Source organism: Loxodonta africana, chromosome 25 (genome assembly GCF_030014295.1).
Source record: "Loxodonta africana isolate mLoxAfr1 chromosome 25, mLoxAfr1.hap2, whole genome shotgun sequence".
Lineage (NCBI taxonomy): Eukaryota > Metazoa > Chordata > Mammalia > Proboscidea > Elephantidae > Loxodonta > Loxodonta africana.
Genome location: NC_087366.1, coordinates 56,020,356 through 56,047,258, shown reverse-complemented (window position 1 = coordinate 56,047,258; position 26,903 = coordinate 56,020,356). Strand labels below are relative to the sequence as shown.

Here is a 26,903-nt window from a genome sequence, read left to right as displayed (position 1 = left end):
TAACAGTTATTACAGCCAACTGCTGTTTCCTGACTGCTGAAAACTCAGCTCACCTCCGTGTAGAAGCGTACGTAACCTGAAGTAAAGCCCACCACAATGCAGGTCCAATCAGGTCGCCCAGTGGAACTCCTGTTACAAACAAAACGCCACAGACCTTAATGGCTCATACGGCAAAGCTAAGAGAACAGGTCATTCTTGTTTATCCTCACCTCTTTTGGCTTGCCAGCGGAATACACAGAGCACTGGTTACACATTCCCTAAAACCAAAAAGGAAGCATACGCTTATTCAATGAAATTACCAATTACTTCTATTCCTCTGTAATTTGATGTTAAAGGGCAAAAAGTAGAAGATGACCTTGCGGACCAGTTTTATACAGTACATAAGTAAAAACACAGTAAAAGTCCACTATTAGAGTCCATAAAATTCATTCCCACAAAATGTAATGTCACATTCATTTGAGGTTAATAAAAAACAATATTTTTCACCTTGTCTGTATTGTCACAAAAAGGAAAAAGTAATGGAAACAAAACTTTGCAGTGCACAATGGATCATACAAAGAACTGAGAAAATCTCAACACTTACCAGGCAGTCAGGTCACACCCCCTCCCTGTCCTCACTGGAGCCCTGCTGACACAGTGGTTAAGAGCTATGGCTGCTAATCAAAAGGTCAACAGTTCGAATCCACCAGCCGCTCCATGGACACCCCGTGGGGCAGTTCTACTCTATCCTATAGGGTTGCTATGAGTCGGAACTGGCTCGTTGGCATCTAACAACATCTCTTCCTCACCCTGTTTCAGATCAGGAGCTAGGCAGAGGGTGGGCCTGCCAATCACATCATATGCAAACTGCATTTCTGCCGGGTACTTTATTCTATTCTAGGGACTTGCCGTATTTCAGCTGGCTAGTCTCCTCTATATTTTGCAGAAATTGCTCCTAATCGCCTATTTCTAAGTGCATGCTAGGTTTGATGTTCCCTAAAAGAAATTTTTTCCTGACATGTAGACTGACTTCTTTAAGCTATCAAGCTCCATCATCAAGAAACTATACACACACCTGCCCCAGATACCACTAGATGATCACTGAACAAAGTTAATTTATCTTTTTGTTTGTTTTTAAAATAAACAGGCTGTTATGTTCTGCTTTATATTTCTGGCAGAAATCAAATGTCTTTGAAATGTTTAGATAAAATGACTTAAGGGGAAATAATATATTTTGATAATAGTAAAAAACATTTCACTGGATATCTACAACGTGCAGGCATGTACTAGGTACTTCCACTTGCTTGTCTTCTATCTGAATTCCAAGTCTGTTGTTGTTAGTTGCTGTCAAGCTAGTTCTGACTCACAGTGGTCCTATGTACAACGGAACAAAACACTGCGCTACCCTCACAATTGTTGCTGTGCTTGAGCCCACTGTTGCAGCCACTGTGTCAGTCCATCTCAGTGAGGTCTTCCTCTCTTTCACTGACTCTCTGCTTTACCAAGCATGATGCCCTTCTCCAGGGACTGGTCCCTCCTGATAACATGTCCAAAGTATGTGGAGACGAAGTCTCGCCATCCTCGCTTCTAAGGAGCATTCTGGCTGTACTTCTTCCAAGTCTGTAGGCTCATCTTATTCTGATCAGAGCGCTTTCAGTCATAAAAATTTAACTGAAAACAATTTTTGGCTCAAAGTTCTAGGTTAGCTGCTCTATCATGTAACCACATTAGGGACCAAAATTTTGAAACTCTGAGTTCACAGGAAACTGGAATTAACCATCTTGCACTTCTGAACCATTTATAAGTTTTAAGAATTAACACAGCACTATCCCCTTCAAGGAGAAGCCCAATGCTAGCACAACAGAGAAGACAACGACTGCCCTTGACTTTTTGGCTGAATAAAATTAGCAAAAGAGAAGGAAAGGACTAAATGCGAGAAAAAGATTTTATGGGATTCTCTCCAAAGTGTGCTTTAAATCTTCTTCAAACAGAATTTTTTTAAAGTAATCACACAATGAATACAATTAAAATTTCCTGCCTAGATCGTGCTTCTATATAAACTCTACAATCCCTAGGAGCCCCTGGGTGCCACTAACCAAAAGGTCGGCGGTTCGGGCCTTCCCAGGGCCATCTCAAAGGAAAGGCCTGGTGATCTGCTTCTGAAAGGCCACAGCCTTGAAAGCCTCACAGAGCAGTTCTGCTCTGCACACATGGGGTCCCTGTGAGCTGGAGCCAACTTGCCAGCACCTGACAACAACAACAATTTCTAAAACCTGGATGAGTATAGAGATGTACTAAACACTAAATTATGAAAACTTCTTACTACATTCACTTACAGTCATCAGTTTCACATTTAATGCCCAGAGAAACAAAGAATTAGTTGGTACCTACCCTTCTTCAACATTTAAAGAACCGCTCCAACCAACAGCAAACTGCATCTCTTCCTTTCCTTTATCACTATGCTTCCATTTTGCTGAAAAAGATCAAGATATTTCAATTACTTTAACTATAATATACTAAAGCAGTAATTTATAAATTTCAGTCTTTTCCTTTAGAATAATGAGTACCAAATTTAATAGATCTGCATTAACTGACTTGAGTTTTTCTTATAGGTGCATATAAAACATTTTAAATTTTTTTGTAAGAATTTTAGAAAACTCTGCCTTCTCTGTCTCCTCCAATTAAACTCACATAATCTTGTCCCAGCTCTTGTAGGATAATTTCCATGGACTACCCCAACTATTTTAAGGCTACTTTTAATCTCGAATAACAGAAAAAATTTCCATTAGATTTGTGCTACTGGAGAGTAAATTTGTTTTAGAAGACTATTCTATAGCCATGTTACATATCATCTTACATTTTTGATTAGGGAAGTTTTTCATATCATATTCATCCCCAAACTTTAATATCGATCTTCAACAAAAATTAGGAGTTGAAAACTTATGTCCAAAATAGAGACATACAACATCATGAGTTTTCAAAGTATAGCTGAAAATCACCTCACTCACATCATTACTAAGAAGGGGTCAGTGACCTCGTTAGCTCTGACTGCCCCTTGCAAGAATTGGGCAATGCCCAGTACTGCCTCGGAAATGCCAAACAGTGATAGCTATGGTGTTGCAGCCAAAAAGAAAAAGAGAAAACAAAAAGAATTCAAAGAAAGAAAAAGGAGAAACATAAAAAAAAGAAATAAAAATAAAAAGGGCTGTACAATATGTAAAATAAAGTACAGCATGTTGCCGCCATATAATGCGTATAACAGAGATAACCTGTGCCTTTCTCCCAAATCCATCTTCTAGTCTACCATGCGTGCTAAAATAAAGACCAGTGGAAATAAAAGGGCACTTACGCACGAGAAACACCGCTTTTTGCTCTCGAGCTATCACCATGAGATCATTGGTTGGAGATAAGGACAAAACACAATCTTGCAGCCAGGAAGTTTTTTGTGTTTTGCAAGTGGTTCCTTCTTCCTCCTGTGGGTAAAACTAAAATGACTTATCGTGATGGTTAAGTTTATACGTCCACTTGGCTAGACCATGACTCTCAGAGGTTTGGCAGATATTACGTAACTATTCTCCATTCTACAATCTGATGCGTGCGGCCAGTCAGGAGAGCTTCCTTGGGAGTGTGGCCTGCATCCGATACAAATGGATGTTCAGGCAAAGCTTGCCCTCTCTCAATCCTACATCCAACTCATCATCCTCTGACCTCTGGTTCTTGGGACGTGAGCCAGCAGCCTGCCGCCTGACCTGCAGATTTTGGGTTTGTCGGCCCCTGCCACCACGTGAGTCAGGAAAAGCCGCCAGCCTGTTGCCTGACCCAGGGGTTGGGGGCTTGTCAGCCTCCACAACTGCACGACCCATTCCCTGGAGATAATCTCTCCATATACAAATCTACACGGATTTACATACCACACACATGTACGCGTCACTGATGTCGTTCCTCTACAGAACCCAGCCCAAACCACTTAAATGCAAAGATTACTGCGGGCATTTCAACTTAGCCTGTCCTTCCGGAGGGACTACAGGTGGGGTGCAGGGGTGGGAAGCTTCCCAATTCTTTCCTAATGCTGGAGTATGCATAATCAAAGATAACCAGCCAGACAAAAACCCCCACTACAAACAAGGCTCAGTTAGGACCATTAACGCAAAAATTTAAAGTAGAAACTAGCAAGACATTAAAAGAATGACCACATACGGGTCACTTCACAAAAATTCAGTATTAGGAACTTTAGCTTCATAATTAATCCCACTGATCTGATGATTGTTATGGTTGACATTTCTTTCCTTTTATTTCACCTGCAAGGTGTTTTCTTTTTCTTTTTTTAAATTAGTTTTTATCGTGCTCTAAGTGAAAGTTTACAAATCAGGTCAGTCTCTCATATAAAAATTTACATACACCTTGCAATACACTCCTAATTGCTCTCCCCCTAATGTGACAGCACAGTCCTTCTCTCCACTCTCTCTCCTCGTGTCCATTTGGGCAGCTTCTGGCCCCCTCTGCCCTCTCATCTCCCCTCCAGACAGGAGATGCCAACATAATCTCATGTGTCTACTTGATCCAAGAAGCTCTTTCTTCACCAGTATCATTCTCCATCCCATATTCCAGTCTAATCCCTGCCTGAAAAGTTGGCTTTGGGAATGATTCCTGTGTCCTGGGCTAACAGAAGGTCTGGGGGCCATAGCCTCCGGGATCCTTCTAGTCCCAGTCTGGCCACTAAGTCTGGTCTTTTCACGAGAATTTGGGGTCTGCATTCCACTGCTCTCCTGCTCCCTCAGGTGTTTTCTTTTTATACATTAAAATTTATTATATAGGTAAAACCCTATGGATAAAAAAGTTTTCACTGAAATCTCTCACACGTCTATAACAACCCAGTAGCTCACTGTAGAAACAAGCAATGTAATCAGTTCTCATGCGTATTTCCAGAGATATTTATGCATAGATTAAAAAATGCATAGATAGGTACATAATTTTTATCTACCTTTTCCTTCTTTTCTTACATAATATACATAATATACACATACCTTTTTTATACATTACTGTGTTTTTTTTCTTAATATACTTTAGACATCTTTCCACATGAAACGTCACTATTCTTTTTAATGGCTGCACAGTATTCCACTGCACAGCTATATTATAATTTATTTAATCAGTTCCCTAAACGGACATTTATGTTGTTTCCAGTCTTTTGCTATTACAAACCATGACACCACGAATAGCCTTATATATATTTCCAATTTGTGTGCGAGTGTGCTGATAGGATAAATGGAATTGCTGGGTCAGAAGGAATTACACTGGTAAGTTTGCCAGATATACCCAAACCCTGCTCTATCAGGAAATTTGGGGGAAAGTGCTAGTTTCTTCCACAGACTTTTTTTGAAAAAATATTTTTAGAAGTTTAAGATTTACCAAAAAAAATTGAAAAGCTACTACAAAGAGCTACCATAGACTCTGAACCTAGTTTCCACTGTTATTAACACCTTCTATTAGTATTTGTTACAATCAATGAACCAATACTGATATATTATTGTTAACTAATGTCCATATTCAGATTTTTTAAATTTTTATCCAGTCTCATTTTCTGTTCCAGGATCCCATCCAGGAAACATTACATTTACTGCTCATGTCCCCTCAGGCCCCTCTTGGCTGTAACAGGGTTTTAGACTTTCCTTGTTTTTGATGACCTTGACAGTTTTAAGGCACACTGGTCAGGTATTCCCAGGATCCCCTTCCACGGGAATCTGTCGGATGTTTTTCTCATGCTTAGACTGAGGTTATGGGTTTTGGGAAGACAGACCACAGAGGCAAAGGGCCATTTTCATCATGTGATCCAGGGCATTCCTGAGCTATTTCTTTAAGCACTCCTTTAAAGATATGTCTCCCTCCCTTTCTGTCCCTCTAAGTTCTTTCTATCTGAAGTTCCAGTTTCTCTGGAAAACCCATCCTACTCTGACTGCTACCTCCTTTCACACGTATTGCAATTAAAAGTCTTCACTCCTTTCTGCTTCATGTTTATTTGGGTTTAGGCTAGAAGCCTAGCTGGCAAAGCCATGCCTCGTATTCCTCCTCAACCCGTGTGGTGCAGCCCACTAACAGCATGTGCCAGTTAATGACAGCATCCCCCTTTCTCCTTGTTTCTATTCATGCAGATGCGTGAATAACATAGTATTGATTCTTGCACATGAAACTATGTAACAATGAGCAATCAATTCAAAGCTAGTATATTCAATCCTTACTAATGTTTCTCCTTAGGTAACAGTAAGATTTAAAAGTTCAAAATCCTGGCCGATATAACTATGGTAGGTACAAGTTTTAGACATATATAAAGGACAGAACATCACTGCATCACAGTCCTCTTAGCTGGGCCAAGAACTCAAAGTATCATCAAACTCTGTCTGCTAGCATCCCACCTCCACCTCACCATCCCCCCCCCCAAAAAAAATCCAGAGGCAAATATGAGTTTGCCCCCATAAGGACTAACCCAGATGAAAGCACGGGAAATAAACAGATGTCTCTTGTTCAGAAGCAAATTCAGAGAAACTATTACACAACTGAAAACCCTAGTGGCGTAGTGGTTAAGAGCTACAGCTACTAACCAAAAGATGAGCAGTTTGAACCCACCAGACGCTCCTTGGAAACTCTATGCGGCAGTTCTACTCTGTCCTATAGGGTCGCTATGAGTCGCAATCAACTCGACGGCAACGGGTTTGGTTTGCCTTTGTTTTTTTTAATTCCACAATCATCACTTACATCCCTAACCCTGCTCAGCCATTTCATAAATATACATTTTTAGTAACATGAAACCAGATACAGAAACTATATATGAATGAGCATTCTTGATTCATTTATTGACAATACCGGGACAAGAAGGAGAAAAGCAAAATCTCTGCTCTTCACCGCATTTTCTTTCCTGTGCCCTCTCTATCTGTCCATTTTTCCCTGTGACTAGGGGGCCTGACGCAGAAGCTCTCAGGTTGCCGCAGTAAAGCTGGACACGTACAGGTAGGAGTTCTGTGTTATAGCAACTGGTTAGAAAGTGCTATCATGTACTTAGGTCATGTCCTGCCATCTCATTATTAGGGCCTGCTGCACTGTGTAAAATTCTAGATCTAAAGCAAAATGCACAAAATGCAACGGAGTTGTGTTCTTAATCCAAGCTCGATAGCTCTTTTGGTCCACAACCACATGGGGGAGCAGCTGTGTACCTAAAAAAACAAAACCAGTTGCCGTTCAGTTGATTCTGACTCATGTCCCGTCAATTCTGACTCATGGCCAGTCTGTTCTGACTCACAGCAACCCTACAGGACACAGGAGAACTGCCCGACAGGGTTTCCAAAGAGCGCTTGGTGGATTCAAACTACCAACCTTTTGGTTAGCAGCCTAGCTTTCAACCACTGTGCCACCAGGATTTCCACTGTGGAAATCCTGGTGGCGTAGTGGTTAAGTGCTACAACTGCTAACCAAAGGGTTGGCAGTTCAAATCCAACAGGCACTCCTTGGAAACTCTATGGGGCAGTTCTACTCTGTCCTATAGGGTTGCTTTGAGTCGAAATCAACTCGACGGCACTGGGTTTTACCGTATTATCTATGCAACTGCAAACTCTTGGTCAAAAGTAATTCCCCAGTGACTATTCTTTGTGACTAGCACACAGTATTGAACATATCAGATCCGATAAGATAAAAATCCTCTAATGACAATAACCAAAACCAAATAACCTTAAAAGTATAGAGGTAAAAACCTGCTGTTTTTTCCATAAACTTGTTGTTTCTTCATGAACTTACTTATCTTGTCACAAGCACCACAGATTTTACCAGGATATTACGAAGAAAGCTTAAAATCAGAAACACCTTGCAAGGGTGGAGGAAGAAATATTACATAAATCAAATTTCTTTCAATAAATACTCAAAAAGGAAAATAAAATTGCTTGGTCTATCAGGATATCCAAAATTAACACCTGGTTTACTAAGGCAAACAAAGAACAGAAGCATGAAAAGTGCATGTCCTACATGGTTCCATAATTTCTGTTACTTCGTAACCAAACAATCTGACATGCAGAAGTCAGGACACAGTACCTGGCAATCTCTCCTCATGATAAAGAAATCCTTTGGCACCATCCCAAGCAGAGGACTGTGCCCCACCAACTAGTGCTCACACACAGATGGCAGGTGTTAGGTCTGGTCATCTGTCTCAGGAGGAATGAGGCACCATCCCAAGCAGAGGACTGTGCCCCACCAACTAGCGCTCACACACAGATGGCAGGTGTTGGGTCTGGTCATCTGTCTCAGGAGGAATGAGGCACCATCCCAAGCAGAGGACTGTGCCCCACCAACTAGCGCTCACACACAGATGGAAGGTGTTGGGTCTGGTCATGTGTCTCAGGAGGAATGAGGCACCGATGACATGGCTGATTTGGGTGATGCTGACAGCAACCTTTGCCAAACACTTGCTGTGTGCCAGGAACTGTGCTAAGCACTTTACACACGTATCTTACTCACTGCTCACAGCACACTATGAAGGAGGTCTGTCACTAGGCCCATTCTGGAAGATTCATCAAGGTAACACAGCTGCCACCAGGTTACACGGATGCAGCAGGGACAGGAACCCAGGCATCACCTTCCTCTGTGCTGCTCCACGCTGCGTTGCCGGAGAAGCTGGTCCCCAGAGCAGATCTGCCACGGCACCTGGAATCTCACCTGCCCTGCCACTCTCACTGCTGTTGTGACCTGGGCAACCAAGTATAACGCCTGCTGCTGCAAAGCCAGAATTAAGGAGGTAAAGAGAAGTTCTTCTTCCAGACTAGAAGACTAGCACCTTTTGCTGATTAAAAAAAAAAAAAAAAATTTTTTTTTTAAAGTGACATGGAGCATGTGCGATCTGGTCTAATCCAATACAGCCACACAGCTGACTGCAATGGCCTTGTTTGAAAAGGAGGGTTACGTATTTAATATTATTGTTTAAACAGTCTCTGAGGATGGTGCAGGACTGGGCAGTGTTTCATTCTGTTGTACACAAAGTTGCTATAAGTCAGAACCGACCCCACAGCACCTAACAACAGCAGTCTTTTTAAAGAGTCATCAAATGGCCCTTCTTTTCAACATAATTAAAGACTGAATAATTAACTGCCATATACAGACTACTTCCAAATTAAAAAGGTCATAAATACTAAGAGAAATGCTAAGAAACACTGGAGGAACTCTCTGCTTTGAAGGTACTAAAACCTTTTTGGGGGTTTAATGATACAGCTCAGGGTTTCTCAATCATGGTACTAGGGACATTCTGGGCCAGGTAATTCTGCTGTTGGGGACTGTCCTGTGCACTGTAGGACATGCAGCAACATTCCTGCCCTTGACCCAACAGATATCAGTCGCACCGGTCCCAGTTGTAACAAAACATCTCCAGACCTTGCCAAATGTACCCCCCGAAGCAAAACTGCCCCCAGTTCAAAACCACTGATTTAACTGAGTAAGAAACAATTTTTTTTTAAGTTAAATCAATAAGAAATTGTAGTGTTAAGAACAAGGCAACGTGACCAAAGACCCTAGAACTGCTGGTCTTTGTCAACAATCTCCCCCTCACACATCTGTCATAATCCCTCTCAGTCAGCTGACGGGATCATACAATCTTATAAATAAATGGAAGGAGCCATGGAGATCATTTGATCCGAAGCAGTCATATTTCAGAAAAGGAAACCAAGGCCTGGAAAGAATGGGTAGATTGTCAAAAAGACTAATGCCACAGATGATAAATTTAAAGTAGCATAGGTTCACATGGTCCCTGGACAGTTTACTCAGCACTCTGGCTCCTCCCCTCCAGAATCAGGGACTGAACAAATAAGAAGAAGTATAAGAAAATGGCCTGTGAGTCAGAATCGACAAGCACAACTAGATACTCAATGGTGTGTCATTTTATCTCTCCTTTACCACACTCCCATGGCTACGTTCCAGGAAAGCTGTACACCTGCTGGGTGACAGCACTGCATTCGGACAGACAGAGAAGGAAAAATACATGATGCTCTTATGCCCTCTGGAGAAGACAGGTCATCTGTCCTGGGAGCAGTGGGTCAGCAGGACCACACTGGGGCTGGGGAGCAGGGGGGTCACAAGGATCTTCCTACTGGAATTAACTCCTAAACTGAAGCCTACGATGTGGAGAATTAGTCAGCAATATGGGTAGCTTAAGGCAGGCAGGAGAGAGGAAGTGGGGTGGACATTTCCAGCAGAAGAAACACTCCCAGGCTAGTCCCCTGTGTCCTATTTCTCTAGGGAATCTGGAATTCAACATATTCAGAGGCACAGAGACAAGGGAGTCCAAGCAAGGAGCTGCTGTCAAAGCCAAGTCCAAGAGGGGAAAGGTAAAAGGTGACAGTGCTGAGGGGACAGGTGATGAGCTCTAATCCTCTAGGCTATGGATGTGGGGAGGACGCGGGGAGCTACTGAGAGGGTTTCCGACCAGTGACGCTGCCTTGCCAGACCTGTTCTCTCTTTCAAGTGTCCATATATGTATTTTTTTTCTCTTAAATATTTTGTCTCTGGGGAAAGTTTACACAGCAAATTAGGTTCCCGTTTAACAACTATTACACAAATTATTCAGTGGCATTGGTTACATTTTTCACAATGTGTCAATGTTGTCATTAATTCCATTCTGCATGTTTCACTTCCAATAATCTGGTTTCCCTGTCCCCTTACCCTCTCATCTTTGCTTTTGAGTAATTGTTGACCATTTGGCCTCGTGTAAGTGATTTTTTAAAGGTATGCAGTACTCACAGGTAATATTCTGCATTTTATGAGCCGATCAGTTATTTGGCTAAAAGGCAACCTCAGGGGGTAGTTTTGGTTCCAGGTTTATGGGGCATCTCAGGGTGACCATCTTACAGAGGCCTCTAATCTCAACCAGTCCAGTAAGTCTGGTCAAGTCTCCATATTTTTTAACTTTTTTTGTTTTTAAAAAAAAAAACCTCAACAGATAATAATAAAGATTTTACATCCCAATTGATTTCAGTCTCTCTGCCCTCTCCCCCTCACACACGCCGCCCAGAGATAAAAGTTGCCACCCAAATAATACCTACCATTATAATCTGGGATACATTCTAAAGTTTTAAATTCTATTTTATTTCATTATTTTAGAAGTGCTAGTCAGGACACAGTAAGTTGAGATTCCCACAAGTTAAGACAGGCCAGGCTTGCTCACCCTCAGCACTATGGCCAGTTTGGATCAGGTGATTCTTCGTTGTGAGGGTTGTCCTGTGTATTATAGATGTCAAGCGTGACAACCAAAAACGTCTCTAAACCCAGACTGCCGGGAAGTGAAACTGCCCGTGGCCGGAACTGCTGACCTAGGCAATGGAGGGTAAGGGCGGAGCAGGAAGCTGAGGGTCCTAATGTGGGCCTGGGCTGGCAGAAGAACAGAGACCCATAAGGGTGCAGCTTCGTTCTGCAGGACAGGGGAGCAGCTGAAGATTCACAGCTGAGACAGAAACCAAGAATAAAGCCTGTCTGTAGGGCCGCTATGAGTCGGAATCGACTCCATGGCAGTGGGTGGGTCTTTCTAAAGTCACTCCTGTGTCAGATCTTTCCTGGGACTCTCGGGTCTAAGTGAAAGTAACGAGGTGAATATACTGGTGAAGCAGAGACAAGGAATGCCCTCCCCAGGCTGGATCACAATGAACTAGTATTAGGTTTTACAGCAAAACATGATTTACAACAAAGCCAGGCCGACTGCTCTGACAGGGATCACAATACAGGGTCCTAGACAGAGTGAGAGAAAAATGTAGAAGAAAATTCAAATTCACAAAAAACCATCAGATTTACTGGTCTGACAGAGACTGGAGAGGCCCCAGAAACTATGGCCCCTGGACACCCTGCTAACTCAGAACTGAAGCCACTCCTGAGGTCCACCTTTCAGCTAAAGATTAGGCAGGCCTCTAAAACACGCAATAACACACCTGAGAACATGCTTCTTAGTTCAATCAAGTATAGGAGGCCTAATGGACAACACCTGCCCCAAAGCAAAGACAAGAAGGCAGGAAGGTACAGGGAAACTGGACTGATGATGGACCAGAAGAACCCAGTGTGGAAAGGGAAAGGAGGACAGTGCTGACACACTGCGGGGATTGCAACCAATGTCATAAAAGAATTTGTGTATAAATTTTTGAATGAGAAGCTAATTTGCACTGTAAACTTTCACCTAAAGCACAATTAAAAAAAAAAAAAAAAAACACAGGATTTCCACGTCATCAAGAAGCTTAGGCAGAAAACAGGGCTCTCAGACCTAATGGGACGCTCCATGACACTGAACAGGTGGCACACATCAGCAAACGCTCACTCTGTGGCTGACAAAAACGTAAGCTCATCACAGCATTTTCTTCTCTATTGTAAGGGCATCTGCCTACGATCAGGTTTTTTTTAAAAGCTTCCCCCACAATAATGGGGGTCAGAGTCGATAACACTGCTGTCTTGAAACTATTGATCCTAAAACGACACCATCATTTGACAGGCTGTTAATTTCCTAAGTGAGGCATAAATTTAAAAAATTTTAAAAAGCACCTCATTGCTCACAGGTACTACACCAGGGATTACTTTGGTTTTCTACACAAACAAGCACCTAGTTACTGAAAACCCACTGCCATCTAGTCGATTCTGACTCACAGCAACCCTACAGGACAGAGTAGAACTGCCCCATGAGGTTTCCAAGGCTGTAATCTTCAGGGAAGCAGACTGCCACGTCTTTCTCCTGCAGATCGGCTGGTGGGTTTGAACCACCAACCTCTCGGTTAGCAGCCGAAGGCTTTTCCACAAAAACTAGCATCTAGTTACTAAAGTTAACATCCAATGTACTGAAGTTAACAACAAATGCATCCATTAGCTATAAAACATAACCCGTTTGGTGGGAGGATCTATATATTGTATTTTACTGTGACTTAACCATCAAGGGAAACCCTGGTGGCGTAGTGGTTAAGTACTATGGCTGCTAACCACGAGGTCAGCAGTTCGAATCCGCCAGGCGCTCCTTGGAAACTCTACGGGGCAGTTCTACTCTGTCCTATGGGGTTGTTATGAGTCGGAATCAACTCGACGGCACTGGGTTTGGTTTTTAACCATCAAGGGTTTTTCTTTTAATTTAGACCAGCAAACAGTTCTCTTCATCTGTACAAAGACGGAAGCCACTAATGTGAATTATGGAAAAGACTCTTTTCTTAACAACTAGGACTATAATATCCACCACCCAGTGCCGTCAAGTCGATTCCGACTCATTTTAAAATTTTTCTTTCTTTTGATTTTAAGCTCATTAAATCTGTCAAGTGATTATTCTTTCATAATGCAGCGATGGTGAAATTGCAGTAATTTAGCCAGACTTTCAGTTACAGCTGGCCACTACAAAAACCACACCTGTTGCCGTTGAGTGGATTCCAACTCACAGCCACCCTATAGGACAAAGTAGAGCTGCCCTTGAAGGGTTTCCAAGGACCAGGTGGTGGATTTGAACTGCCAACCTTTTCGTTAGCAGCTGTAGCTCTTAACCACTGTGCCACCAGCTGGCCAGTATTAAAAAACCCAAACCAAACCCATTGCCATCGAGTTGATTCTGACTCACAGCGACCCTATGAGATAGAGTAGAACTGCCCCATAGGGTTTCCAAGGAGCAGCTGGTAGATTCGAACTGCCGACCTCTTGGTTAGGAGCTGAGCTCTTAACCACCATGCCACCAGGGCGCCGCTGGCCACTACATGGGCAGGTAAATTATCACTGTACAGTGGCAAATGTTTTTTGTGTATCAGCTACTGTAGCGATTAGATAGCCATTAAACTAGTCCAACACAGCTTTTTCAAGCTTTGGACTTTAGTACAATAAGTCCATCATTTAGCACAATAAGTCACTGTGATTGTGCTAACTTCACAGATATTTACGCATTATAGTGATGACAGTAAAATTTAAGAGGATGGCAGGACACTAGCTGTTATTCTTCGTAAGTAATTTACCATCTAAGTCACAGAGATAAATTAGGAATCTATACTTCCAAAGCAAGAGATGTAAGTACCTCAGCAATTCTGAGAAATAAACAGAAAGTAAACAATGCTATATAAGTAGGTTTCTCCTTTTCTTCCGGTCTGCTATTAACACTCGTGATGTGTGAGGTTTTCCAAACTTGTTTTTTAGGTAGCAGAATTTTTCATGTTCAAATAGAATTGTGTACAAAATTTAATACATAAAACAGATAAAAGCAGAAATGAGGCAATCTATTCTGTATCTCTGCAGAACCCCAGGGCTCTAGCTATCGTACAGCCAGTACTGGTCTGGGCCATTTTCCACATCAGAGTCTACAATTCTTTTTGAAACGAAAATGAAGCAAGGCAAGAACTCATTCTAAATTTGATCACAGATTTGATTACAAAACAACCTAAAGAAAAAAATTTCACAAAACACTACAAACTTTGACCTCAATTTTTAAAGTAACTTTTTTCCCCAACTTTAGACGAAGTTAACTCTAATTCAGTAACTCTTCCAGTTTTACTTCAACTGTCATTTCAAGCAGGACTAACGCTATTATTATTTATTTTTAAATTGCATGGGTAGAGTGATTCCATTTTTATAAAATTTTCTGGGTGCCTGTGCATCCACCCATTCAATCTTCCACCTGCATACAGCCTTGGAAAGAGGTTGGCATTTGAGAAGCCCCTAAAGTTAATGATTATTCCTAGATGACAGGAAGCTGCCATGTTAGTTTATTCTCTATTTTTCTGTAATAAGCTTGTGTCATTTTTAAAAAGCAAATTTATTACTCATAAAAAAGACATTTCACAAATAATTACAATGGAACCCCAAACCTAAAAATCAAATATTTTCCCCTGTACAATTGTTTAATACTATTAAATCTACTGCTCCCCTAGGCAACCTGGGGTACAAGAGAGCATCAAACAATTCCTGCTCAAAAACTTTAGTATCTAGTTGAATAAACGAGATAAACAACCAAGAAACAAGTAACATCCAGTATAAATCAGAACAGACCTAATAACTAAACCAAGTGCTGTCACTATTAAATTGTTATTAGGGTTTAGAATACTACCCATTCTCCACAAAGATTTATAAGTGAACAAACTTATGGAAAGATGATCAACATCATTCATAATTTAAAAAATACAAATGAAAACACTGAAATGGTGTTTCACACCCATTAAACTGGCAAAGATTAAAGTTTGATAACATACTAGGGGTCAACAATACTGTAAAATACTTGAGTAAGCAGCCTCCTTAAGTCCCATAGTCTTCTGTTTTCCAATATATGATGGACATATGGGTGCTATGGTTTGACCTGTGTTCCCCCAAAATACGTGTTCTTGTAAACCCTAACCCCTGTACCTGTGCTTATATTCCCATTTGGGAAATTTTTTTTTGTCATGTTAATAAGACAGTATTAGTGTAGGGTTTGTCTTAAGCCAATCTCTCCTGAGATATAAAAGAGATTAAACAAGCAAGCAGAGATGGGGGAAGCGAGACGCCACACCACAGGCGGATCACCAAGGAACCAGGGAACAAAGACCCTCACCCAGAGAAAGCTTCCCCTAGAGCCAGTGGCCTGAGTCTGGACTGTTAGCCTCCTCAACTGTGAAAAATTAACTGTTAAAGCTACCCACTTGTGGTATGTTGGTTATGCAACACTACGTAAGTAAGACAACAGGTATAGAGAAAGATTTTATTCCTGCAAAATACGCAACGGTGCACAGACAATGATAAAAGCAACTGAAAGAGGCTTGGTGTTAGGGAGCAATAAGGCAGGGGGTGGGCTGTGGCAGGTGAGTATACAGGTCCTGACTATAGGAGAGAGTTGTGACTTTTCTCGAGCCTTTTACTGCCATGTCAAAATGTGGACGTAACACTGTCAGATAACAATTTTTCAAAAGAAGCCATGGGTGTAGATTTATGTGTGTGTGTTTGTGTTTAAAATCTCCCATTATTTAAAATCTTAGTTCAATTTTTTTTTTTTTTTTTAATGAAACAGTGTTCAGGACAAACAAAATGCTTCTGAAGGCAAGATCTGGCTCAGAGCTGTTTTCATTTCTGCCACACAGAGACCAGAGAAAGGTACTCTCGTATACTGCCGTTAGAACACAAAGTCAGGCTGCCTTCTGGATGCACCATTATTTCAAAATGTCAAGTGCACATACCTTTTACCCTAGTAATTCCACTGTTAGGAACTTATTCTAAAGGAATAATAAAAGTAGCTAACATACTGAGCACTTGCTAGGTTCTAGGTACTATTCTAAGAGCATCTCATTGAATCCTCAAACACCCCTGTAGGTTTGGTATTGTCATTAGTCCCACTTCAGAAACCAGGAAGCTCAACTCAGAGAAGTTATGTAATACACCCACAGTTAAACAGTACGTGGCAGAGTTGGGATAGAAATTTAGGCAATCTCTCAATCACAGTATCACGTACCCAAAGATGTATGGTACGTGCAAAGATGTTTGTTCCAACGTTGTTTGAAAAAAACAAAAGCTAGATGTTCATCGATAGGGGAGTGGTTAGATAAATCACGGTACAAATTATATAATGAAATGGTAGGTATTCCTTGAGAAGAATGAGATGATTTATAAATGCAAATATGAAAAAAAAAAAACAACCCAGATTACATTACATGGAAGAAGTAAGGGGCAGTACAGTGTGTAAAAGCAAGTCTATATGGACTTTCAGATAAAAAGGGTGAATTAAACACATGAACTTTAATCTCAATACTCCCTGCACCAAAACCCCACTTAAAAAGAAAAAAGGGTAGAAGATTTTTCTTGAAGGTGAAAATTAACAAGAACGAAAGGATAAAAGCCACAAAACTGGGAAAGCTAGAAAGCAGACAGACGAGTGATAACTGATTTTGCAGTTACTAACTTTTAAACTGATGGTGAACCACTGGCCGTTCAGTGGTAGAACGAGCTCCTTCCATGCAGCAGACCTGGGTTCGATTCCTCATGGGCAGCCACCTCTTGCCTGCGTGCTGCTGTGATGCTGCAGAGGCTTCAGTGGGGCTTCCAGACCAAGGCTGACTAGGAGGAAAGGCCTGGGGGTCTGCTTTGAAAAGTTAGCTAATGAATGAAAACCCTATGGATCACACCGGTCTGATCCCCAGCCCATCACGGGGATGGTGCAGGACAAGGCAGCACTTCATTCCGTCGTGCACGGGGTCACCATGACTCAGGGTCGCTCAGTGGCAGCTAACAACAACAACAACCAACTGACGGTGAGGACGGCTAAGAAGCAACCTCAGTGCCAACGGCAAAACCATCAACCGGCTGAGCCCCGGAGGAAAGATGGGGCCAAAATCAAGAGTCAGGTTGAAAGGATGTTTAACAACAGGGTTGCTGTGAGTCGGAATCGACAGGAGGGCAAGGAGTTTAGGTCCTCACACCACTTCCCCATCCGTCACTGTCCCCCTTCGCTCCCCAGCCTAAGGCCCAGGGCCCATGCCCACGGTTAAACTCATTCAACAGAAGCCACCCTAGGGAATGTCTGAGGCATGCAGATTTGAACTACACTGAACAAGTACAAACGAGAAAGGAGAAGTGGCAGGTGACAATAAGGAGACACTAAAAAGGTCTCCTTTAAGCATTAGGCATAAATAATACCACTGAAAATGAGCCTGGACTCCTAGTTGGTCTGTTTCTAATGTGAGGGAGTAGAAAGTTCCATTTGCCTTCTTTACGATCAGACCGGGTGGCAAGCTCCGTTGCCACGACTGAAGCACGTTCTCCTGCATCTCATAGAGCTGCGAGCCTTCGTTCTGACTCTTGCTATGCCTCTGGAGCACACTATGCCTTTGGAGTTGTCCATAACAGACAGCAGCAGAAGTATTAGGGGTCTTTTACCTCAGCTGAGCAAAATTTCTAATAGTTTTAGTATAAAATGTTGGCAGAAACCTTAGAACGATACAGGGAAAGTTCTGGTTGATGCTGCAGTTCAAGGCAGGGGTCATATCCTATTCCCTGGACATAGTACCATTTTTGTCCTCACCCACCATATAGTCTTCCTTGGCAAACATGTCTTGTTTTTATTGTTTGTTTTTAATCATTTATTTCAGTTTTGTTGTTGAGAACATACACGGAACATACACCAATGCAACAGTTTCTACATGTACAATTCAATGACTGGATTCTTCAAGTTGTGCAACCATTCTCATCCTCCTTTTCCGAGTTGTTCCTCTCCCACTAACATGAACTCACTGCTCCCTAAGTTTCCTACCTAATCTTTTGAGCTGCTGTTGTCAATCTGATCTCATGTAAATATATCTTAAAAGAGTACAATGCTCAAGGCAGACATTCTTTACTAGCTAAGCTAAGTTAAACTACTGTTTGGTTTTAAAGAGAGTTCAGGGGATATTTAAGGTTGAAAGATTATCTCAGGGCAATAGTTTCAGTGGCTCCCACCCAGGAGTTTCACCCAGACTCCACTAGCTCTAGAAGGACTGGATTCCATCAGAATTTGAAATTCTGTTCTGCGTTTTCACCCTTTTCAGGATTCTTCTGTAGAATCTTTGATCAAAACGTTCAGTAGTGGTAGTCAAGTACCATCCAGTTCTTCTGGTCTCATGGCAAAGGAGGCAGTTGTTCATGGAGACAATTCGTCACACATACATCACACATACCACTTCTTCCTCCTATTCCTGACTCTCCTTCCTCTGCTGTTCCAGGCAAATAGGGACCAGCTGTGATGCCCTGGAGGACCGCTTGCAAGCTTTTAAGACCCCAGGCACTATGCAACAAACTTGGAGGTAGAACAGAAGCACTAAACATGATATTAGACCAATTAACCGGAATGTGCCATGAAACCATGACCCTAAACCTCCAAACATAACCAAGTCCCATGAGGTGTTTGGTTTTACACAAGCAGCCTCAGTAGCTACTCTTTTTTTGTGTGGTTGTTGCTGTATGTATATTACACACCTTTTGCCAATTCCATTTTTTACAGGTGTACAACTTATTGACGGCAATTACAATAACTGGCTGTGCAACCCTACCTTTAATCAACGCAATTTTTCTATCACCTTACACGGAAATTCAGTACTGTACAACCAGCAACCCATGAGACTACTGTGTGGCCTCATCTACAAATCCCCAGCATCATTCACAAACAAATATCCTCTCCAGAAAGAACAAAGTATGAGAACAAAGTTTTCTTTAAGATGTCGGCACCTGGGTCTGTAAATAAATGTCATACCTCCATAATGCAACAATAGCGGTATTTTATATATGTAACAACCGTCACAATGGAACCTCCTCTGAGGTTCCACTTTAACATAAAATGTCTACAAGGTTTATTTAGAAAACTTTAAACTTACTGGGAAATGTAAAGGTAAAGACAAAAGCTGTATGACTTGTTTCATTATAAGAACCTTTCCTGTTTTACATTTGTCAGACAGAAAGGTTTTATATGTGCTCTCCCCAGTAATTATTGGAAAACTGGCCAATAAAGCAAGTCTCCAGCACATCGGTTGGCAACACAGTAAAACCTGATTTTGCCAATAGGTTCAAGGGTACACTGGATCACACCAATGTGTTATATTACAATAGTCACTCAGCTCTGTGATTCTAGAAAACAAATACCAAAAATAGACACACGTTTCCAGTATACATTTTCCCCCTTCTTTCTCCGTAAAGAATCCTGATTTTGTTCAGTTATTGGCTCCTCTCCCATATAGCCATGGGTCTCAGGAGAAGCTGACTCTCCTATCCCCTCCAACTGCAGGGAATGGTATGATTGGCCAATGAAAATCTCCGATTTCTTGCCAGTGATTGGCTCCGAAATGAGCAATAGTGAGATAAAAGGCAAGGTTTGCGAGAGGCTTCTGAGAAAGATTTCCTGACTCCTAACTAAGAGTCACGGGAGCCCGGTCTTTTTCTCTGTCTGCACATGAATAAAGAACTCGTTGTTCCACATGTTCCTGGCTACCATCCTACGGTGCATCTGTGGGCAGAACAAGCCGCAGGGTGAGCCAAGGCTGGAGACGCAGAGCACACAGAAGGAAAGAGCTCGAGTACTTAGTGACACTGTTGAGTCACCTCATCAATCAAACCAGGAGCCCAACCTATCTCTAGACTTCCTCATCTGCAAGTTAATAAATTTCCTTGTTATTTCAGCCAGTCTACGTTAGATTTTCTATTACCCTCAGCTGAAAATATATGAACATGCACAGGGGCTTTGTCTACCTTGGAGCCCTGGTGCTGCAGTGGTTAAGAGCTATGGCTGCTAACCAAAAGGTCAGCAGCTCGAATCCACCAGCCACTCCTTGGAACCCCTATGGGGCAGTTCTACTCTGTCCTATAGGGCTACTGTGAGTCAGAATCAACTCAACAGCAGTGGGTTTTTGAGTTTTGTCTCTCTTGGTTATTGCTATATTTTCACCACCTAGGAAAAGACGTAGAATGTGGTAGGCACTTAACAAACATGTGTTCAGTGAATAAATGAGTCTAAAGGAATAACTTACGAAGAAGAATCCTAAACAACTACTCTCCATTTAGCCCACTTAGCTATAGTTGTTAAGCTCCTTAAGAACAGGTGTCTGCTTAAGTACTAATAAGTAGGCACAAAAATGCTCTCGACATAGGTTTTAAAATGTCAGTTTAACAGTGAAATATATCACCATCATTGCAAAAGAATACCTTTTGTAATGGGAGGTCCAAAACCAAACCGGTTACCATCCAGTCAACTCCAAGTCACGGTGACCCCATGCACATCAGAGTAGAACTAGGGGTTTTCAGTGCCTGATTTTTTCGCAAGTATATTGCCAGGCCTTTCTTCTGTGGTGCCTCTGGGTGGACTCAAACCTCCAACCTTTGGGCTAGCAACTGAGCACATTAACCACTGCACTACCCGGGGACGCCAATGGAGCCTACGGCTATAACAGCTTCTGAAAATGCCACCGTCAGAAAGCGCACATACGTTACACAGACTTACGGGTTCTTGGGGCTCTGTTCCTTCCCATGCTCCCCAGCCGTCATCTTCCCAGTTTGCTGATTTACCTGTTTTAAAAAAGATGAAAAGTGCTTACATAGAATATAAGGTTTAATATATTTTCAAAACATTTTTCTCCAAATATAATAGAATCAACCCCTTTATAATGCTGATGTTAAGAAGAAATCCATGGTAAACTATACTACACCAGGGTTTCACAATGTGTAATAATAACCAGGAAACATCTAACCTGCTGAATTTGCAAAGCTGTGTCAAACGGGAGCTTATTTGGATCTTAACATATTAGACATCAAGCTCATCCACCTTTAAATAAAATCACAAAGGTAACTTTAAAAATCTGAGAAGGAAAATTGTTTGTTACTTAAGACATTCCCATATCAAACCAAACTCACTGCTGTCAAGTCAAATTCAACTCACAACCATCCTGTAAAGCAGAACAGAACTGCCCCTCAGGGTTTCCAAACAGCGGCTGGTGGATTTAAACTGCCGACCTTTTAGTTAGTAGCTGAGCTCTTAACCACTACGTGACCAGGGCTCCACTTAAGACATCAGACAAAATATACACGGTGACAAAAATATACACCTAAAATTTCATCAAACCAAAAAAAAAAAAAAAAAAAAACCCAAACCCACTGCCGTGAAGTCGATTCCAACTCACAGCGACCCTATGAGACAGAATAGAACTCCCCCATAGGGTTTCCAAGGCTGTAAATCTTTATGGAAGCAGACTGCCACATCTTTCTCCCACAGACAGCTGGTGGGTTTGAACTGCCAACCTTTCGGTGAGCAGCAGAGTGCTTTAACCACTGTGCCACCAGGGCTCCTAAAATTTCGCCAGATGCCTTAAAAAGTGAAGAGAGGAAACTACACCTTTTTGAGCAACCACTCTCACACTAACATTAGATATTTTAACACATTAAATTAAATTAGAAAAAATAAAGTTCAAATAAATTGTGAAAAGAGCAGGCAGTTGCATATCGTAAATTTAAGCCCTACAATCAGATTAAAACCAGCTGTCACTGAGTCGGTTCTGACTCGCGGCAACGCCAAGCATGTCAGAGTAAAACTGTAGAACAGCTTTTCGACGGCTGACTTTGCCTAAGTAAATCACCAGACCTTTCTTTCACTGTGCCTCTGGGTGGACTCAAACCTCCAACGGCAGAATGTGTTACCTGTACCACCCAGGGACTCAAGGATCAGATTAAAAAAAAAAAAATGTTGCTGTCTTATCGATTCTGGCTCATAGAACCAGAAGCAGGACAGAACTGCCCCATAGGGCTTCCAAGGCTGTACTCTTTAGGGAAGCAGACTGCCACATCTTTCTCCCCACAGAGCAGGTGATGGGTTCGTTCCAATGACCCATCTTTCAGTTAGCAGCCAAGTGTTTAACCACTGCAGTGCTAGGGCTCCTTCCAGAATCAGATTGTTGCTGCTGCTGTTGTTAGGGCAGTCAAGTCAGTTCCGGCTCCTGGAGACCCTACGTACAACAGAACGGAACACTGCCCGGTCCTGTGCCATCCTTACAATCCTTGCTGTGTCTGAGTCCACTGTTGCAGCCACTATGTCAATCTATCTCGTTAAGGGTCTTCCTCTTTTTTGCTGACCCTCTAAACACCAAACCAAACCCACCGCCGTCGAGTCAATTCCAACTCATAGCGACCCTACAGAACAGAGTAGAACTGTACTTCTACCCACGTTCAAATCCTAGGCCTGCCACTTACTAGCTCTGTGATGTATGGCAAGTAACCCCGTATCTATAAGCTTTAGTTCTTCACCTCTGAAGCATGGAAAACAACAGTTACCCACATCTAGTAAGGTTGCTGTGGGGATTAAATGAGGTAGCGTACTAACCCAGCGCCACTGAGTCAATTCCAACTCATGGCAACCCCACGTGTGACAGTCAGAGTAGAATTTTTCCAGAGAGTTTTCTTGGCTGTAACCTTTGCAGAAACAGGCCTTTCTTCCACCGTATCGCTGGGTGGGTTTGAATTGCCAACCTTTAGGTTATCAGCAAAAAGCGAAGTGCTTGCACAACCCAGGGACATACTAGAGCCCTCAGTGCCTAATAAACATTAAGTTCCCAGTGCCAGCCATGAAGATTCAGCCATTAAACCTTCATCTAAAGCACACACACAAAAAAAAACTTAGCCATTAAAATGTTACAGGATATAAATAAAATATATTTAATAATCACCTTTAAAATTCAGGGGAAAAAATCAGTTCAAAAGATGGGACTGAAGCTGATATCCAGAGTGGTTTATGGCAAGAAGCAATTAGAACTTTAACTTAGAAACAACGTTTAGAAAGTTGCAGAAATCAATTACATATAGGTGATCAAAAAAATCTGTTACGTTCCAAGTATCAAACGTTTGATACTTGGAATCACTGCTCAGTTAGCTGTGGTAATATTCTGATTTTTGGCATGTAAATACCAAATAACTCCTTCCTAACATATTTTTTTTATTTTAACATACGAAGCACGCTGCCAGGCATATGTTATATCCTATGATAGTACTACCATTTGATTACCACTGCAGTTTATAGAAGATTTTCACATACCAGTTGATTAAACAATTTAACAAACGCTCTGTTAAATATCATGTGCCAAAACCTGTGGTAGGAGTTGAGAAAATTACAAACATCCTCCTTTTCCTTAAAGAATTCCTGGTCTACAGAAGAACTAGATGGTGCCCAGGTACCACCAATGACCGCCCCGACAGGGAACACCGCAGAGAGTCCCTCATGGGGAAAAAAAAAAAAAAAAATTTTTTTTTTTTTTTTTAGTGGAGCAGGAGAAAAATGGGGTGTAGAACTTTAATTCATATAAAAAGACCAGACTTAATTGTCTGACTGAGACTAGGGGAACCCCAGAAGACATGGCCCCTGGACTCTGTTAGCCCAAAACTGAAGCCAACTCTTGAGACAAAGATTAGACTGGACTGTAAAACATAAAATGTTACTTGTGAAGACAGTGCTCCTTGGCTCCAGTAGATACATAAGACTAAATGGGCAGCTCCTGTCCAGAGGTGAGATGAGGAGGTAAAAGGGGACAGGAGCTGGTTGAATGGACACAGGAAATCCAGTGTGCTGTCACATTATAGGGACAACAACTAGGGTCACATAACAATGTGTATAAACTTTTTGTATGAAAAACTACCTTGAACTGTAAACTTTCACTTAAAGCATGGTCTAGTGTAGGAGACAGAAACCCTGGTGGGGCAGTGGTTAAGTGCTACGGCTGCTAACCAAAGGGTCGGCAGTTCAAATCCACCAGGCGCTCCTTGGAAACTCTATGGGGCAGTTCTACTCTGTCCTATAGGGTCGCTAGGAGTCGAAATCAACTCAACACACTGGGTTTGGTTTTTTTTTTTTTTTTTTTAAGTGTAGGAGACAGAGAAATAAGCTGTAACATGTGGTGAGCACTGTAATCAACTACTATGGGAGCTCAGATGAGGGAGTGAGAAAGAGATGAGAAAAATACAGTGAAGATGTATCATACAAACTAGGTCTTTAAAAACTAGCCAGTAACTTTCCAATATACTTCGAATACAGCTCAACAAGAGCAAAGACACAGACACAATGCACACTCAGGGCTTATTACACAACCACTAACAGGTGTTGAACATTCCTACGTGCCTAAGTGCGTTATGGCGTCCTTGGGTGGCATAAATGGTTCAACGTTCTGCTGCTAATCAAAAAGTGGGCAGTTCGAGTCTTCCCAGAGATGTCTCAGAAGGAAGGGCTGACGACCCACTTCCCAAAGACTCACCCTTGAAAGCTCTTACAGAGCACAGTTCTACTGACACACACGGAGTGGCCCTGAGTCAGGATTGACTCCACGGCGAGTAGTTTTGAAGTGCTTTAGAGACATTAATTCATCTAAAGATCACAAGGATCCTTTATGGTCCCATTTTACAAGGAGAAAAACAGGTTACTCAGAGAGTGCAAGCAGCGTGACCAAGATCACACAGGACCAACTTACACTAGGTCTGCCTGAGCTCCAAGGCCACGCCCGTAAGTATCAGGCTATGCGCACTCCTACCGTGGTTTATGAAGAAGGACAAGATCAAGGAACAGTATGGGGCTCACAGTTAAGGCCAAATAAGAGTGCTTATTAAACAGAAATTTCCCTCATATTGAGGTCTGCAGATTTTTTTTTTCTTGGAGAATTAATTTCCTCTTTAGCAATTTAATTCAGTTAGTCAATCTATTCTGCTAATTTTTCCACTGCACCAAAAACAACTGCTTTATTGTGGGCTAAGAGCAACTAGACCACCCATTTACGGTTTTAGAAAATACACTGTCTCTTGAATGAAAAAGCAAAACAACTAGAAAAGTATATTGCTCTGAAGTCCAGGATTCAATTCTTCTATTACTGCAAATAAAGTATTTATCAAACTACCCTGATTTCAGAAAGACCACGCAGAATTTAAAGCAGTTCAGGAAGGACAGCTAAACGTTCATTCATTCATTTATTCAACAAACACAGCATCTTCCATTGCTGGGCACTGTGCTAAATGCTGGAATTACAACAGCCAACGAGCCTTCATAGAGCTTAGTTTGTACATATAACCTGTGCTGTACAAAATAAAACTATGGAAAACGTATTATTTCTCCTCCATAACAGCACGAGAAGTGCCAGACTCAATTCACAAATGACTCATACAATTAAACGGAAGAAGCAGTAATTTGGATTTCCTGCCCCTGCAGAGATCCCATATTTCTTTATGCCATAATCCAAAACATCTAGGATGAGGAAGGCCTTGAGAAATCTTTCTTTATACAAGATATTTGTGTTCATGAGGACTTCCCCATTTCTTGCCGCCCCTGACCGGTGAGCTCCTATTAACAAGAGGGAAAGAGAATTTAATGGAGTATCTCTCACCATAGATCTCCCAGAGAAATCTTTATGTAACAGACGAACCAGCACTAACACTCAGGAGGACAAAAGGTGTTTCTGTAGGCTGGTTTAGAGAAAATGCACTCTAAATCCTAGACACCTTAGAAGTGGGAAACATCTGCCGCTGGGAACTGCCTGTGCTTATTCCTACTCCGTGCCAGGGATACAATTTTCGCTGCCTCCTAACTTCTGTTGGAAATCATCTGATACCACTTTGCAGGCCGCCTTCTGACAGCTACTGTCAACTAGTTCAAGGTATTAGAATCCCAGCACTTTACCAAGGTTATTTCTTATGCCTTTTAATTATGCAAGCAGGTCAGGCACATTTTCCAGGAAAAATAAGAAGGTTTACACTGCAAAAAAATAGCGGATGAATGCCTAATAAAGTTGCCATTTATACAAAGCATTTCATTCAGGCACAGTCCTCGTAATTTTTCTACAAAGGATCATGTTCTTAAATCCGTTATCATTAGTGATGTTTATTAATAGATCACTGATCAAGGCTGCAGGTAACCCAAGCAATGTGCTTAGCATATATTTGAGAACTATACACTGTTTTATGCTAATATGGAATATTACTTTAAGGTTTCCAGGTTTATAAACTCGATGTAATCATAAAAAATAAGACTAATTTACCTAATTTATTATTAATTACTATAAAGACAATCTAAAAAATAATGCAGCATGACTCCCTCTTATGAGAATAAAGAGATAAAAGTCTCCTGGTACCAGGGTAATTTGAAAGGAATGTCCCAAGCCCTGGTATAACTTAGGATCTAAGGCAGTTTAACAAAATGTATTATAGAACGAGGAGACCAGGACAGCCACCTTCTTCCTCAGGATGATCTTGGCCCAGTGTAGACATTCCAAACACCCCACAAATCAGCAAATCACGTAAAAACCAAAAAACCAAACCCACTGCCGTCGAGTCAATTCTGACTCATAGGAACCCTAGGACAGAGCAGAACTGCCCCACAGGGTTCCCAAGGCTGTAATCTTTACAGAAGCAGACTGCCACATCTTTGTCCTGTGGAGCAGCTGGTGGGTTCAAACCACCAACTTCTTAGT

General features: G+C 41.8%; 1 protein-coding gene across 4 annotated transcripts in view; it reads right to left on the bottom strand.

The window, feature by feature from the left end:
- RAB3GAP2 (RAB3 GTPase activating non-catalytic protein subunit 2) overlaps nucleotides 1-26,903 on the bottom strand; it is a 106,274-nt gene that overhangs the window by 58,754 nt on the left and 20,617 nt on the right. For 2 of the 4 annotated variants that reach the window (XM_064276896.1, XM_064276894.1), the window contains exons 2-6: nucleotides 20,918-20,982; nucleotides 3,329-3,464; nucleotides 2,371-2,452; nucleotides 210-257; nucleotides 54-129 (exon numbers count right to left, since the gene is read on the bottom strand). In XM_064276896.1, coding sequence (XP_064132966.1) covers nucleotides 54-129; nucleotides 210-257; nucleotides 2,371-2,452; nucleotides 3,329-3,464; nucleotides 20,918-20,982 — 407 coding nt within the window. Of the gene's footprint in view, nucleotides 1-53; nucleotides 130-209; nucleotides 258-2,370; nucleotides 2,453-3,328; nucleotides 3,465-20,917; nucleotides 20,983-21,164; nucleotides 21,229-26,903 lie in introns of those variants that run through there. The other 2 variants (XM_023538701.2, XM_064276895.1) reach the window with 2 other exon arrangements.